General features: G+C 35.5%; 1 protein-coding gene across 1 annotated transcript; it reads right to left on the bottom strand.

The window, feature by feature from the left end:
- Positions 1 to 1876: 1876 nt before the first annotated feature.
- Positions 1877 to 9657, bottom strand: LOC120074508 (N6-adenosine-methyltransferase non-catalytic subunit MTB). The gene is made up of 7 exons (XM_039027662.1): positions 9380 to 9657; positions 4291 to 7026; positions 4037 to 4120; positions 3791 to 3895; positions 3563 to 3671; positions 3130 to 3281; positions 1877 to 2518 (listed from the first exon to the last, which is right to left on the bottom strand). The coding sequence occupies exons 2-7, from the start codon at positions 6964 to 6966 to the stop codon at positions 2096 to 2098; spliced, it is 3549 nt and encodes a 1182-aa protein (XP_038883590.1). The 5' UTR covers positions 6967 to 7026; positions 9380 to 9657; the 3' UTR covers positions 1877 to 2095.
- Positions 9658 to 12794: the final 3137 nt, after the last annotated feature.

Raw genomic sequence — 12794 nt, forward strand, 5'->3', positions numbered from 1 at the left:
GGACTAGAGGTGGAGAAGTAAAAAAACGGAATGTATGACTAAAAAGTGGTGCTGAATTAGAGCTTAGAGCTTTAGTTCATGAAATTTAGGAGGACACATGGATTAAAAAAACACTTGAAGAATTGAAGTTTTCTTTGAAAGGTACCTATACGGATTTATTGTGACAATGAAGTTGTCATCTCTATTGTCCATAGTCCAGTTCTACATAGTAGAACAAAATATATCGATATTGATAAGCATTTTATTCCAAAGACGATTGAAGCAGGAACAATATGTTCTTATCTTCCTATATCAAAACAAAATGTTGATGTACTAATTGAAGGCCTTCCAAGAAAACGATTTGATAGATTCATTGACAAGCTGGCTATGGAAAATGTCTTTAAACCAGCTTGAGGAAGAGTGTTGAAATTTCAATCATTTATGAAAATTTATGTATAAATATAAATAGTAAAGATTTTCTCTTTATTGCCTTTATTCTTGTTCATATTTTCAAGAGGTATTTCTTCTATATAAGAAGACCTAAAGTTACACATATTCATAAGAAAAGGAGAATAAATCTATTCTCTCAAATTCAAAACTAATATACTTTATTGGCATGAGAAACTTGCATGCAAGTCTAGTCGCTCCGTTGACCCACTCCTCTATTCCAGATGCGTCGTTGGAGCTGATATACGCAAGAGTACTACACCGGCATGATGTCGAGCTTGTACACTCTCTAAAGTATTAGTTAGTACAAAAAGTATTTAACTCGAAAAGCAAAGGGAGAATTACTTATCATTGAGGTTGTTGGTATGAGGCTATTTATAGATCTCATTATCTAATTCCCTTTTAGGGATATGTGCAGTATCAACGATGTCATAGTAGGTTTTGCGATTGAGGTTATAGAGTACCAGTTGCGAGGTCAACTCGATCATCTTCTTTTTGGTTTAACACCACGAGCCCTGCTGGTCAATTGAAATCCGAGGATTTGACTTTCCCTTTTAAGATGTGCAGACCTTTATATGTATGCTTATTTTTTCTTTTGCCCTTGGATATTGTCTTAAGCAACCCTCAACCTATTTCATACTACATATGAGTATTTTAAAAATACATATAACAACCATTATTTCAAGCACTTCATCAATGTCAACTAAGTTAATACACGTACAAGAACTATGTAAGTTAGACCAGAAGTGTCTGGTAAGAATATATTAAAGGTAAAATGATGACATAGATAATGCGATTAGTTTTTAAAAGTTTGAAATATAAATTAAACATCTTAAAAGTTCATGAATCAAATAACTAAAATAAATATTTTTCATGCATAAACTAATATCTATATTTCTAAAGTTGAAAAACTAAATTGAAAAATCTCACAAATTTAAAAATTAATATAAGATTTAAGCCCTATTCTGAATAGATTCTTAAATATGTAACTATGCTGTTTACAGTATATATGCTTTTAATTTTATTAAAAAACAATGTAAATATAACTTCATTTTTATGTTTTTTTTTTTTTAATTCATACGTTGGTTCACCAGGTGAGACTATAATTTAATATTACTTTTTTGGTGTTTAGACTATAATATGCTTTTAATTTATTAAAAAACAACGTAAATATAACTATCATTTTTATGCTTTTTTTTTTTTTTAATTCATACGGTGGTTCACCAGATGAGACTATAATTTAATATTACTTTTTTGGTGATTAGAAATGTATTTTTAACGAGTAAAAAGTAATTTGAAACAATATCATCAATCAAATTATCTGAAGTCTAAATCTCCATCCCTTGCCTTGTTTGGAGGGAAACGCTTTACTAGAAGGAATTTCTATTATTCCATCTAGCAATCCATATAAAGCGACAAGTTATACATCGCGCAAAAAAAAAAAATTGACTTGGGCTACCAAGTTATAGAATTTCCTTTGAATTGCAGGAAGCCCATAGTTCTGGAATCCCAAATTTGGGATAACAATATAACAATATGCAAATACAACTACAAATTCAAGTAATGGAAATGGCAACGCCGTAAAAATGTTTCAAACTTTTCTTTTATGAGAAAAAATTAAGAAGCTACATCGAAGCACATTCGCATGCCAATGATTTATATAACTATGTTACATCATATTTATCTGTCTATGAGATTCAAAATCGACATACTCTCCGCTTGGCTGCTCGCCGAACCCGTACACATCAAAAACTTTATCGCCTAGAGGAATATTGTTGGCTTCTCGTCCTTTAAAACCCTCCATTTGTGAACCCCAAGGGGGAAGTGTCATAGGGTTAGAATTTGAAACATCTAAACCGGTTGGATTCTGCGGCGAGTTCCCAGTTGGCCTCCGGTTCGTTGAGGAGGCTGCTGTTAAAGATGCTGATTGTTGCTGCTGCATTTGTTGCTGGTTTTTCATGGGTGATTTTGGCCTAAGCAACTCTATTTCTGGGGTCGTCATAACAAGATGAGATGCTTCTGGGGGTGGATTTCGGCCTCCTCCACCTTGCCAAACTTTCCCATCTTTGTCAGCAAAGTTCTTGATATATGCCTGAATTTGAAACATTAAACCGTTCAAGTATAGAGACTAATAAATAATAACTGATGACAACAGCCAAAAGAACGAGGAAAACATCAAGAAAAATATTCGATGCAAATACAAGCTGCTTTTTTCTGGTCTTAATGCTGTTCCGTTCGAGACAGGTTCAATTTCAGTCAGAAAATGTGTAGCTTAGACTCTATGTAAACAAGAAATTCCTATTTATTTTTCCCATTCAAATGTCAGATTTCTTATGCATGTGAATAGAATTTTCAGAGGTCAACAAGCATAGACGGTTGGTTCGACAGGATGGATCGTTTTGGAATTGGTAAGATTAATGCTTCTTATTGGTGCTCTCCTTCCATGTTCTTTTTGATCATTTTCTATTTAAGATTTATGCTTAAATTGGAATACCTTTGTTTTCCCAGCTTAGTCCATTTATTGCGACATCGATTTTGTACTTCTTTTAGTACTTTTACTATTTATTTGTTTTCTTGTATTTTGAGAATGAGTCTCATTTCATTTCTTCAAAAAAGATTTTGTTTCTTCCTCCACCTCCCAAAAAAAGCAACAGTTGCCTTGATAATGTGAGTGCAGAAAATGGTAATTCCCTTATGCCATACCTCGGAAAGAAAATTTGATGAAGACAGTTCTTTACCGACGGTTAGCCACCCAGCTCGAATATTATGGTCCTCACCAAAGAGCTCTAACCTCCTGCGGCCAAGGGCAAAATGCTCAATTATCCTGTACATATCTTCGGGCTTCTGGGTTGAACCTGAGATATGGTATAAGCATAGAACTACAGTCATTGTCCATAATTCATTCATGAAAAACCTCAACGCTAGACAGTACAAAAGTCAGGTAGTATGGTTTTCGATGCCAGAGAGTTCTTTTAACTTGAAGCAAGATTATGTTTATACGAGACCCTTTGGAGCTTAAGATACTTTGTTAGTTGTTACCAACATTGACTTCCGTGCTTCCACACCAAGAAAAAAAATCAAAAGTCATGCAAACACAGGCTGCAAGCAAAGCCATGAACCTAAAGAAGACACTGACCATAAGGAGGCTCCTCGGCAATAATTACATCAGTATCGATGTTTGCATGGATTATATGACCATCAGTACTGCGACGTACAGTTCCTTTAATCCCCATGAGACAATGCTCCTTCATTGAGACAGCAGAGAAACACTTATAAGTGAGAAGGATAAATCTCATAAAATGCAGCGGAAGACCCGAATCCAGATCAGGTTGCTCAGATCTTTTTTTTGAAAAATTGGACTGACCTTGGAGTGCTGGAAAAGAGTGTGGGAATCATGCCGTAAGCCTGGAGTTGCATTACTTTTGTTCGTCTTCACCCAACAAATATCCTCACAGCGTCGGAACCCCCACTAAGCACCCCACCAAAATGAATCATTCAGTAGCAATATTTCAAATAGGCAAAAACAATTTAGTTGATATCTGTATATCAGCATAAGCAATAGGTAAAGTCACACACATATTCTCTAGTAAGAAGGCATAATCGATTTTACCTTCTTCAGACATTGACGACCCTGCTCAAGGCCAACACCGTCGCCAACCCATAGGAATATGAAAGAAGGTGTATCGGCTATTGCCTGCAAAAATTGTGGTGGAAGATTTGACAATCGACATAAAGAAACTGTATGGGAATGGAAAAATGATGGGGAGGAATTGCAGAAAAAATCCATGGCCTAATTGTTTCCAGTCCTTGCTTAATTTCAATGCTAAAAGGCAACTTTATGGTAAAATCTAACAAAGAAATTACCTCAATTTTAAGATTCATAATTTCTTCAAAAGTCCAGTATTCCATGTGATCAGCAACACCAGGAGCACGATGAACATATTCTTCCCATGGGGGGTCAATGAGAATGACATCAAACTTGGTTCCAAAAAATTCTGGTGAAAGTTCAAAGTCTCTCAGATCACATTTGTAATACATAGGAGGAGACGCAGAATTGGCTACTATTTCATCCTTTTTTTGTATAAGTTCTCTAAGCTTGGGATAGTCCTCTACTACATTTGTAAGTTCCAGCTCCCGGATAAAATTTTGTGGTCGCATTCCTGTGTCAACAAAATTTTGAGAATAATCATTCTGCTCTCCTCTTGAAGGCGCCTTGCCAGGAGGACCAATACTTTTCTGGGCAGCCCAACCACTAGGGTTTTTGTCAGGTTGAGTGCCTCGTCCCCCTGGTCCAGAAGTATTGAAACCAGGCCCAGCTACACCTGAAGAAACACCTCTACCAGAGCCTGATTGATTAAAATACATGGCAGCATTTGGTGGTGTCCCTATGGTTGGAGGAAACCTAGGTCCTGAAGGTCCTGGTGGAACAGCTAACATATTCATATCAATACCACGAGCACCAGGCCAAACTGGAGGGGAGAATGGTGGGATAAAGACACCTGGAGATACTGGTGGGCCTGGACCAGGTGACATGCCAGGAGTGAGTGGCTGCATTGGTCCTGGCGGAGGAATTCCTAGAGGTCCAAAAGGAGATCCTATCATTGGCAATGGAATTCCGCCCTGTTGACTCTCTCTGCCAGAAGGTCTTCCCCTGCCTCCTCTCCCTACTCTATTCCCTTTCATTCCTTGCTGTGCAACTCGGTTGAAGGATCCTGGCTCTTGGTTGCCATATAGCTGCTGTGAACCACTGCTAGAACTTTGACCACCAGCAATGCGACTTGAATTTACGCCTTTCTGGCCTCTTCCCTTCCCGCCATGAAAATCAAACTCATCCCTCCATGAATTCTGATCTTGTGTTATCCCACCTTCATCTGCATATCTCTCCTTCAAATCTCCATCAGATTGACCGGGACCATAGTTATCAGTTCTCCTTGCCCTTCCTTCCTGCTGATGCATCCACTCACCATCACTTGATGCAAACTTACCTTCAGATTGTTGGGCAGCTTCAGCCCTCCTAGCAAAGTTTCCAGACTCTACTCTTCCATAATCCAAAGGTTTGGTTTGGATCTCTATCACATCATAATTCTCGTTCAAAATGCCAAAGTTCGACGATGTCTTCACCGCTTCATTCCTGATTCCATCTTTCCGATTACTAGACCTACCATGAGGCCTTTCACTATCAATCCGCTCACGGCCATGTCTAGGCAGATCCCACTCCCTTCCATGATCATACATATAATCCCCTGATTTTGTATCACTGTCTTGGTTTCCATGTTGACGTCTTTTCCAATTGTCAACATTACCTTCCCGATCTCTGTTCCGATCACTCCAACTATCATCTCTGCCTTTTGATCTATCATCCCTATAACCATCTTTTTCTAGTTCCTTTCGCTTGTGGTTAAAACCTCTTTCATACTCCACATCTATGTAGTCTGACTCTTGATGCCTCTCTGTTCTCTCAGGACTCTTGGACTTGTCGACATTCCCAACGTCTCTTGCACCTTTATCTCTAGTCCACGTTCGTCCATCATCATCACCAATGGGCACTTTATCCCGACTATTTGCAACATCTCTACTAGTAGAAATTTTTTGCTGCCTATATTTTTCAGATTTTTCTCTGCTTGATTTATCTTCACGAGAAACTGAGCTCGCCCTACTACCTTCTTCCTGCACTTCTGTCTTACCTCTGCTCTTCCCTCTCTCAACATCAAGTTTTTTATCCTCCCTGTAGTTAGACTTTGTACTCTTGTCATTGAACAAATCTAATCCCTGAACCTTACTCTCACTGGCTTCATTTTTTGAGGGCATGCTTTTCTCTCTAGGACTCTCAAACTTCAAATCAGAAGTCTTACCACTTCTACCCTCAACTTTTTCAGAATAACTTTCTTCGATTTTCTTGACAGTGTCTGGTTCGTCCCATCTTCTCCGAGATCTCCTTGCCTGCTCAGAAGATCCATGACCTTTCTCCCGGCTACTGTGTCTCTTTTCTGAATATCTGGAATCTCGATCCAGTGTTTTTTCAGATTCTCCATCGTGAGATCTTTCTTCTTTGTTTTTGCTTCTACTCTGAGAACTTTCATGCTCAGAAAACTTCGAAGTCATTTTTCTTTTTTCATTTTCATCTGCTTTGCCAAGTCCTCGACTTCCTGACTTATCCCCAACATCTTTCCTATTATCCAATTCTCCATCCTGGTACCAACTACTAAGTTTTTCCAAGGTGCTCTCCTCTTGTTTCTTTTTTGTCTGTTTTGAACGTGATTCTTTCCTTGAATCATATTCATCTTCCTCGCTACCTCCTCTACTGGAGCCTCCTGACCTTTTTCGACTATCACTTCTATCCCCATATGTTTTTTTTCTACCACTATTGTCTAATCCATCGACATCTTCTCCATTGCTCGACTTTCTCGACCTACTTGATCTATGTTTTCTCCTATCACTGCCGTCCCACCCTTCATCATCTCCTGCCCTATCAGTCTTCACACCCAAACCATCTTCTACATCTCTCTTTACATAATTCCTGCTGGATTCAGGTGAATCCATTGCTTGTAGATACCTTAATTACCACTTCAAAACTGGTAGTTATGCTTAAAAATGAGTCATCTGCAAAAAAAACATGGAGAAAAAAACCATGACAAAGTTATATTTAAAAAGGGTAACGATTTGTGAGTCAACATAAATCCTTCCTCCCCAGCCCAAAAATAAAATGAACACACTTGTATACTCATGGAATACAAAGTCCAAAAAATAGATATATACTTCATAATAATAAGCAGCAAAGGAGAGCTCACATGATAGGAACTAGCAAAACACATTTAAGCTGAATCTGGAAGTGAGGAAGGAAAAGGTGTCTAGACCAATCAAGGATGAAATCTGCTTGTTGAAACCCTCTGATAGTTGCAACTCTTTAGGACATGAAGGAGAGTGTTACCAAACAAGCGAGAGAAGATAGAAAGAAGATGAGGGAGAGGAATGAGACCACTTTGTGAGTAAGACAGAGGGAGAAACTGAGGAAGGAAAAAAGTTAATTCATGAAAATGAAGTGATAGAAGAGAGGACAGAACTTTAGTTTCTGTAAAGAATCCTGCCTTCTCAAAAAATTTTAATGAAAAAATTTGAAAAATATATAAATAAAAATACATAATTTTTTATGGATTCAAAAATGGATACTTTGGATAATTATATGTTTTTCCTCTTTTTATAGCATTCATAGTTTCCTAAAACATAAAAACAAAAAACAGATTACATGTCCCTATTTGATGGATATTTTGCATTTTTTCTTTAGATCCTTCAGTTTACAGTGGGGTTTTTACTATATTTCCAAAGAAACATACTCAAAGGCTTCATAGACAATTGCAATCTTGAGCTGATGTCAAAGCCACCACTCCGGAGTTTTTTTATGAGAAACACTTAGTTTTGCAGGATTGTTTTAATCTGTGTGAATCGTTTCTGTGGACATGCTAATTTAACCAATCATACAGATTCTAATGCAGCAGAACCAAGATGGGAGCATGGGGTATCCAGACCACTGCATCCAGAATGGTGTGAGACTTCAAATTACCATGATCGGTGTAAAGATGAAGAAAGGAAAACTGAGGACAATAGAGAAGACCAGTTGACTATGAGAAAAAGAGACTTGCAAGTCCAAGGCAACTTTTAAGACAAAATCAAAATGCTTTTCACAGAAAGTATTGAGGGTCGAGGAGTATTCCAATGAGGAAAGTATTGAGGGATGTTAGACGTATACGACTTCTGCATTGTTTTAAAAAGCTCCAAAGAGCATGTGCTGAATGAATACTACTTGCTCAAGTGTGATAGATTTTCTGAAGTCCAGGGCAACTTTTAAGACAAAATCAAAATGCTTTTCACAGAAATTATTGAGGGTCGAGGAATACTCCAATGAGGAAAGCATTGAAGGGTGTTAGACATATACTACTTCTGCATTGTTTTAAAAAGCTCCAAAAAGCTTGTGCTGGGATGAATACTAGCTTAAAGTGTGATAGTTATTCTAAAATAAACTACGGTTGAATTAAACAAATAGTTAACTTAGATAGAGCTCATGGTTCTGAATTATTCAACCTTCAAAATAAAGCACATCCTCCTTTCTCTCTAAAAGATGTGGAATAATATTAGGAGAAACATGGAAGTAAGACTAAACTGAGGAGGAGGATAATGTGGCCTGTAAGTCCAATAATGGAAAAAATGATGAAGGTTTTGTAGCTTATTTGTACTAGATCTTTATTTGTCTTTAATTAATTTCTTTGTTTTCTTTATCTCATAATCACAGTGGTTTCGAATATTATATGAGTTTCACTTCATTTAAATCCTCAAACCTTTTTTTTTTTTTTGCCCAAAGCACTAGTGCGCTTCATAATTCTAGAACCACTCGTATAGTTATTAGAAATTTGTAATAGCAACACTAAATGGCAAAGGAGATGTTAAACTCGTATTTTATCTGACAAGTTGGATCAACCCGTGATTTTATTCAAATTGTGAATTTTAGGGCAGCTCATATTTTCTACGCTGGTGAATCCATAAGATTTGAACAACAACCAGTGCACTTGACTTGAAATGCGAGGGGGAACAGAAATGCCAGAAGATTCACAACGATTCACAATTCACAGAGGATGGTACAGGGGGATAAGGATTGATAGTTTGTACATCCAGCATTGCATTAGGGAAGTAGCACGCCTAAACTAGAAACTAGTGTAATTCGAACCATAAACCCCTCGACCCTTAACCTAACGCGTCCTTTCCAAAAACCCACGACCTCCCCACAGCCTCGACAGCCCCAAACACCGTAAAACCCCCTAGCCCTTCGTCTTCCCGCACTATCCCACCCCCTTCACTTCCTAACCCTCGAGTTAACAAAATTTCAGCAGTGTGCAATAATATTCCAAAGCTAAGAAACAAGATAAACATTCATGTGATTAACCATCAACTTGCAAGCTTGTACCTGGGAGGGAGGAGAGCTTGAGTGAGAGTCGAACAAGAGTGAACCAGCAATCAGAAATTGATGTAGAAATACATGGAACCAGTTGAATGCTCGGGCTAAGGTTGCAATTCTCGTCAACGTGGATACTGGTCTGAGAACAATAGAATGAGAGAAATCTAGAAACGCCATATAAATCCTTCGAGTTCGTTCATAGTCGGCTTCCTTCGTGCGTTAAACAGAGCGAGCCGGGCGATTTCTTGTAAAGATGAAGCAGTGCTTTCTGGTAAAAAGATTGTTCGTTTTCTAGTTTTTTAGCCCTATACTTATTCCAACAATATTTTGTTTTTTTTTTTTCCCCCCTTCAAAATTAAGTTCATTGGTAACCATTTGAACTTTTCTTTTTGGTTTTTCAAAGTTAAGTATATTTTCTAATATTTATTACAATTATTTATATCTTTTTTTAATACGATAGTTGAATTCTTAGCTAAATTCTAAAAATAAAAATAAATTTTTAAAAGTTACTCTTTTAATTTTCAAATTTTGACTTGGTTTTTTAAACCATGATTGAAAAATAGATAACAAAAGAATAAATTTCGAGGTGAAATTAATGTTTATAAGCTTATTTTTTTTAAAAAAAAATCAAATGATTACCAAACAATCCAATTTATAGATACTATTTTTCAAGAAACTTAAAACTTCGTAAAATTATAACATTTTGAAAGTTAATAATTATGGCTAAATTGAAACTAAACTTAAAACGTAATTTTTTTTTTTTTTTACAATATGGGAAAATAATCAAACCTCTAACTTCGAAGTTGATGGTATATTTTACCGTCAGTCTATACTTGTTTTGGTTACGTCCTTTTAAAGAACATTCCGAAAATCTAAATCATGTTTTAATTTTTTTAATTTTAACCAAACAAATCAAATATTTATCCCAAACATAAAAACCATAGTAATAAAATTTGATAAAAGAAACATAAATTTTAAAAGGTTAAAATTAAAAATGAAATCATGGTCAATCGAGAGTGTTCGTATAAGATTTTCGAAGGAATTTGTTTTGTGAAATTTGAACTTTATTTTGCATTATTTTCAGTATAGCGAGTACAATCTCAATGTATAATCCTTTGATACTTTCAAAATAAATTTTAATCTTTAAGCTGGTTGATCTTTTGGGATGATTGACCTTTGGCTTATTCTCTAAGCTGGTTGATCTTCTGGAATGATTGGTCTTTGACTTATTGATTTTATTGGATGATTGGCCTTTAGGCTTGATTGCCTTGTTGGATGATCAGCCTTTAGGTTTGATGATCTTCTTGGAGGATCGGTGTTCGTATGAGGCTTTCGGAGAAAACGTATTTCGTAGAGTTGAACTTGTTGATGTAGATTTGATGCGGATATGGTTCGATCTCTAGTACTCGATTATCTAATTCTCTCTCGATTGAATGTGTATGCTTAATGTATGGAAGCGGAGCACGTGTATCTTCTTGAAGTTGGAGTCTTGGGGGAGTCTTATGATTGTTGAAAGAATTCTCTCTAGGTTGGAGTGTAAAATTTATGGCCCTGTAAATGAGGAGAGCTCAGTTCTCAGGTGGCTTGGACTTGGTTGGTCCATAAACCTGGCCCTTGGACCATATTTGATTTTTTGGTCAAATTGAGCCTTTGTTTGGGTTCAATTGAACTTTAGCCCAAATAATAATATCGAATTGAACCAAATTATTTTATTTAATCCGATGGTCACGATGAAAACACGCGACGTAATCGGAATTTACCAATATATGTCCTCAATTTTAATTTGGGACACATGTAATCTTTAATTGGACCTAATTTGATGATTTGACAATTTCGTCATTAATTTGAGAAATGACGTGACAATTTCTAATTAGTCCAAAACTTCTTAGTCAAAAAATGCCCATTTTCGAGATTTATGCATGTATATGGATGGGTAAATCTCAGGAAAAAAAAGTTGAAATAAAGTATAAGTTATTTGCTCTTGAGTTTAACTCTATTTGATGTGTCTGTCAAACTACGAATTTAATACATAAGTTTGAAAAGAATCTAGGATAAAATTTGGAATATGACAAATTTCAATTTGAGATAAATTTGAGATTTTACCCCAATTTGATTTGGATTGGGGATAAAAGCCAAGATTTGAATTTGAGATAAAATTTGGAATCTGATCAAATTTTAATTTGAGATAAATTTCAAATTTTATCCCCAATTTGATTTAGAGATAAAAGGTTAAGAAGTTGAATTTAGTACAAATTTTAATTTGAGATAAATTTCAAATTTTATCCCCAATTTAATATGATTTGGAAATAAAAGATTAAGTATTTAAATTTAGCAAACAATTTGGAATATGGTCAAATTTTAATTTAGATGAATTTGAGATAAAATTTGGAATATGTCCAAATTTGAATTGTCACATAAATTTGAGATTTTATTATCAATTTAATTTGACTTGAAGATAAAAGCTCGTGTAATTTGAATTTAAATTTTGAAATATGGCCAAATTTTAGTTCGAGATGAATTTGAGGTAAAATTTGGAATATGGCCAAATTTGAATTGTCACATAAATTTGAGATTTTATCCTTAGTTTAATTTGACTTGAGGATAAAAACTTGTATAAATTGAATTTTGGATAAGATTTAGAATATGACCAAATTTTAATCTGGGATGAATTTGAGGTTGTATCTGCAATTTAATTTGGTATAAGGATAAAAGCTAAATTAAATAATGTGGATCAAAGATAAAATTTGGGATATATTTCAAATTTAAATTTGATGTAAATGGAATGATATCTCCATCATTTCATTTAAAGATAATCCATTCAAATCCACAAAAAAAAATCTTAAATTCAAATTTAAAAGATAAGATACTTTTATTCATCTTTTTTAAAGATCTTCTAAAAGAGAAGGGATTTGAATAGGAAATCTAAATTGGGCTAGAATTTGAATCCAAAATTGACCTAGGGCTCAACTCATACATCCTCCTCATTTTCGTATTTCTTCCCTTCATTTTTTTCTTCTTTTCCAACTTCTTTCTCTTCTCTTCTCTTTCCGCATATTTTTTTTATAATTTGAGATGAATTCAATTTTCGCATATTTTGTAAAAGGTGGGTTTCTTTAGCAGCAAATGAAAATGAGAGGTGGTTCAAGGTTTCAACTTTAATTCCTTTTGTCTTCAAGCTCAGTGTTCTAACAGCTATGATCTCAGTAATCCATTTGGCTTCAACGTTAGTGCACGACCCGAGGATTTCTGTAAACCCTGTACTTCATTTTTTCTACATAAGTGAGTAACAAGCGTGTTAAGTAAAATTATGAAAGGAGGTAAAGAAAGTAGGCAGATGGAGAAAAAAAAATTCTAAGGGTTAGAAATACTTAGTCAAAGATGAGTTTTAGATAATATAACAAGTGAAAATTTAGCTAAGTATAAG

This window comes from Benincasa hispida, chromosome 1, assembly GCF_009727055.1.
Source record: "Benincasa hispida cultivar B227 chromosome 1, ASM972705v1, whole genome shotgun sequence".
In the NCBI taxonomy this organism is placed as follows: Eukaryota; Viridiplantae; Streptophyta; class Magnoliopsida; order Cucurbitales; family Cucurbitaceae; genus Benincasa; species Benincasa hispida.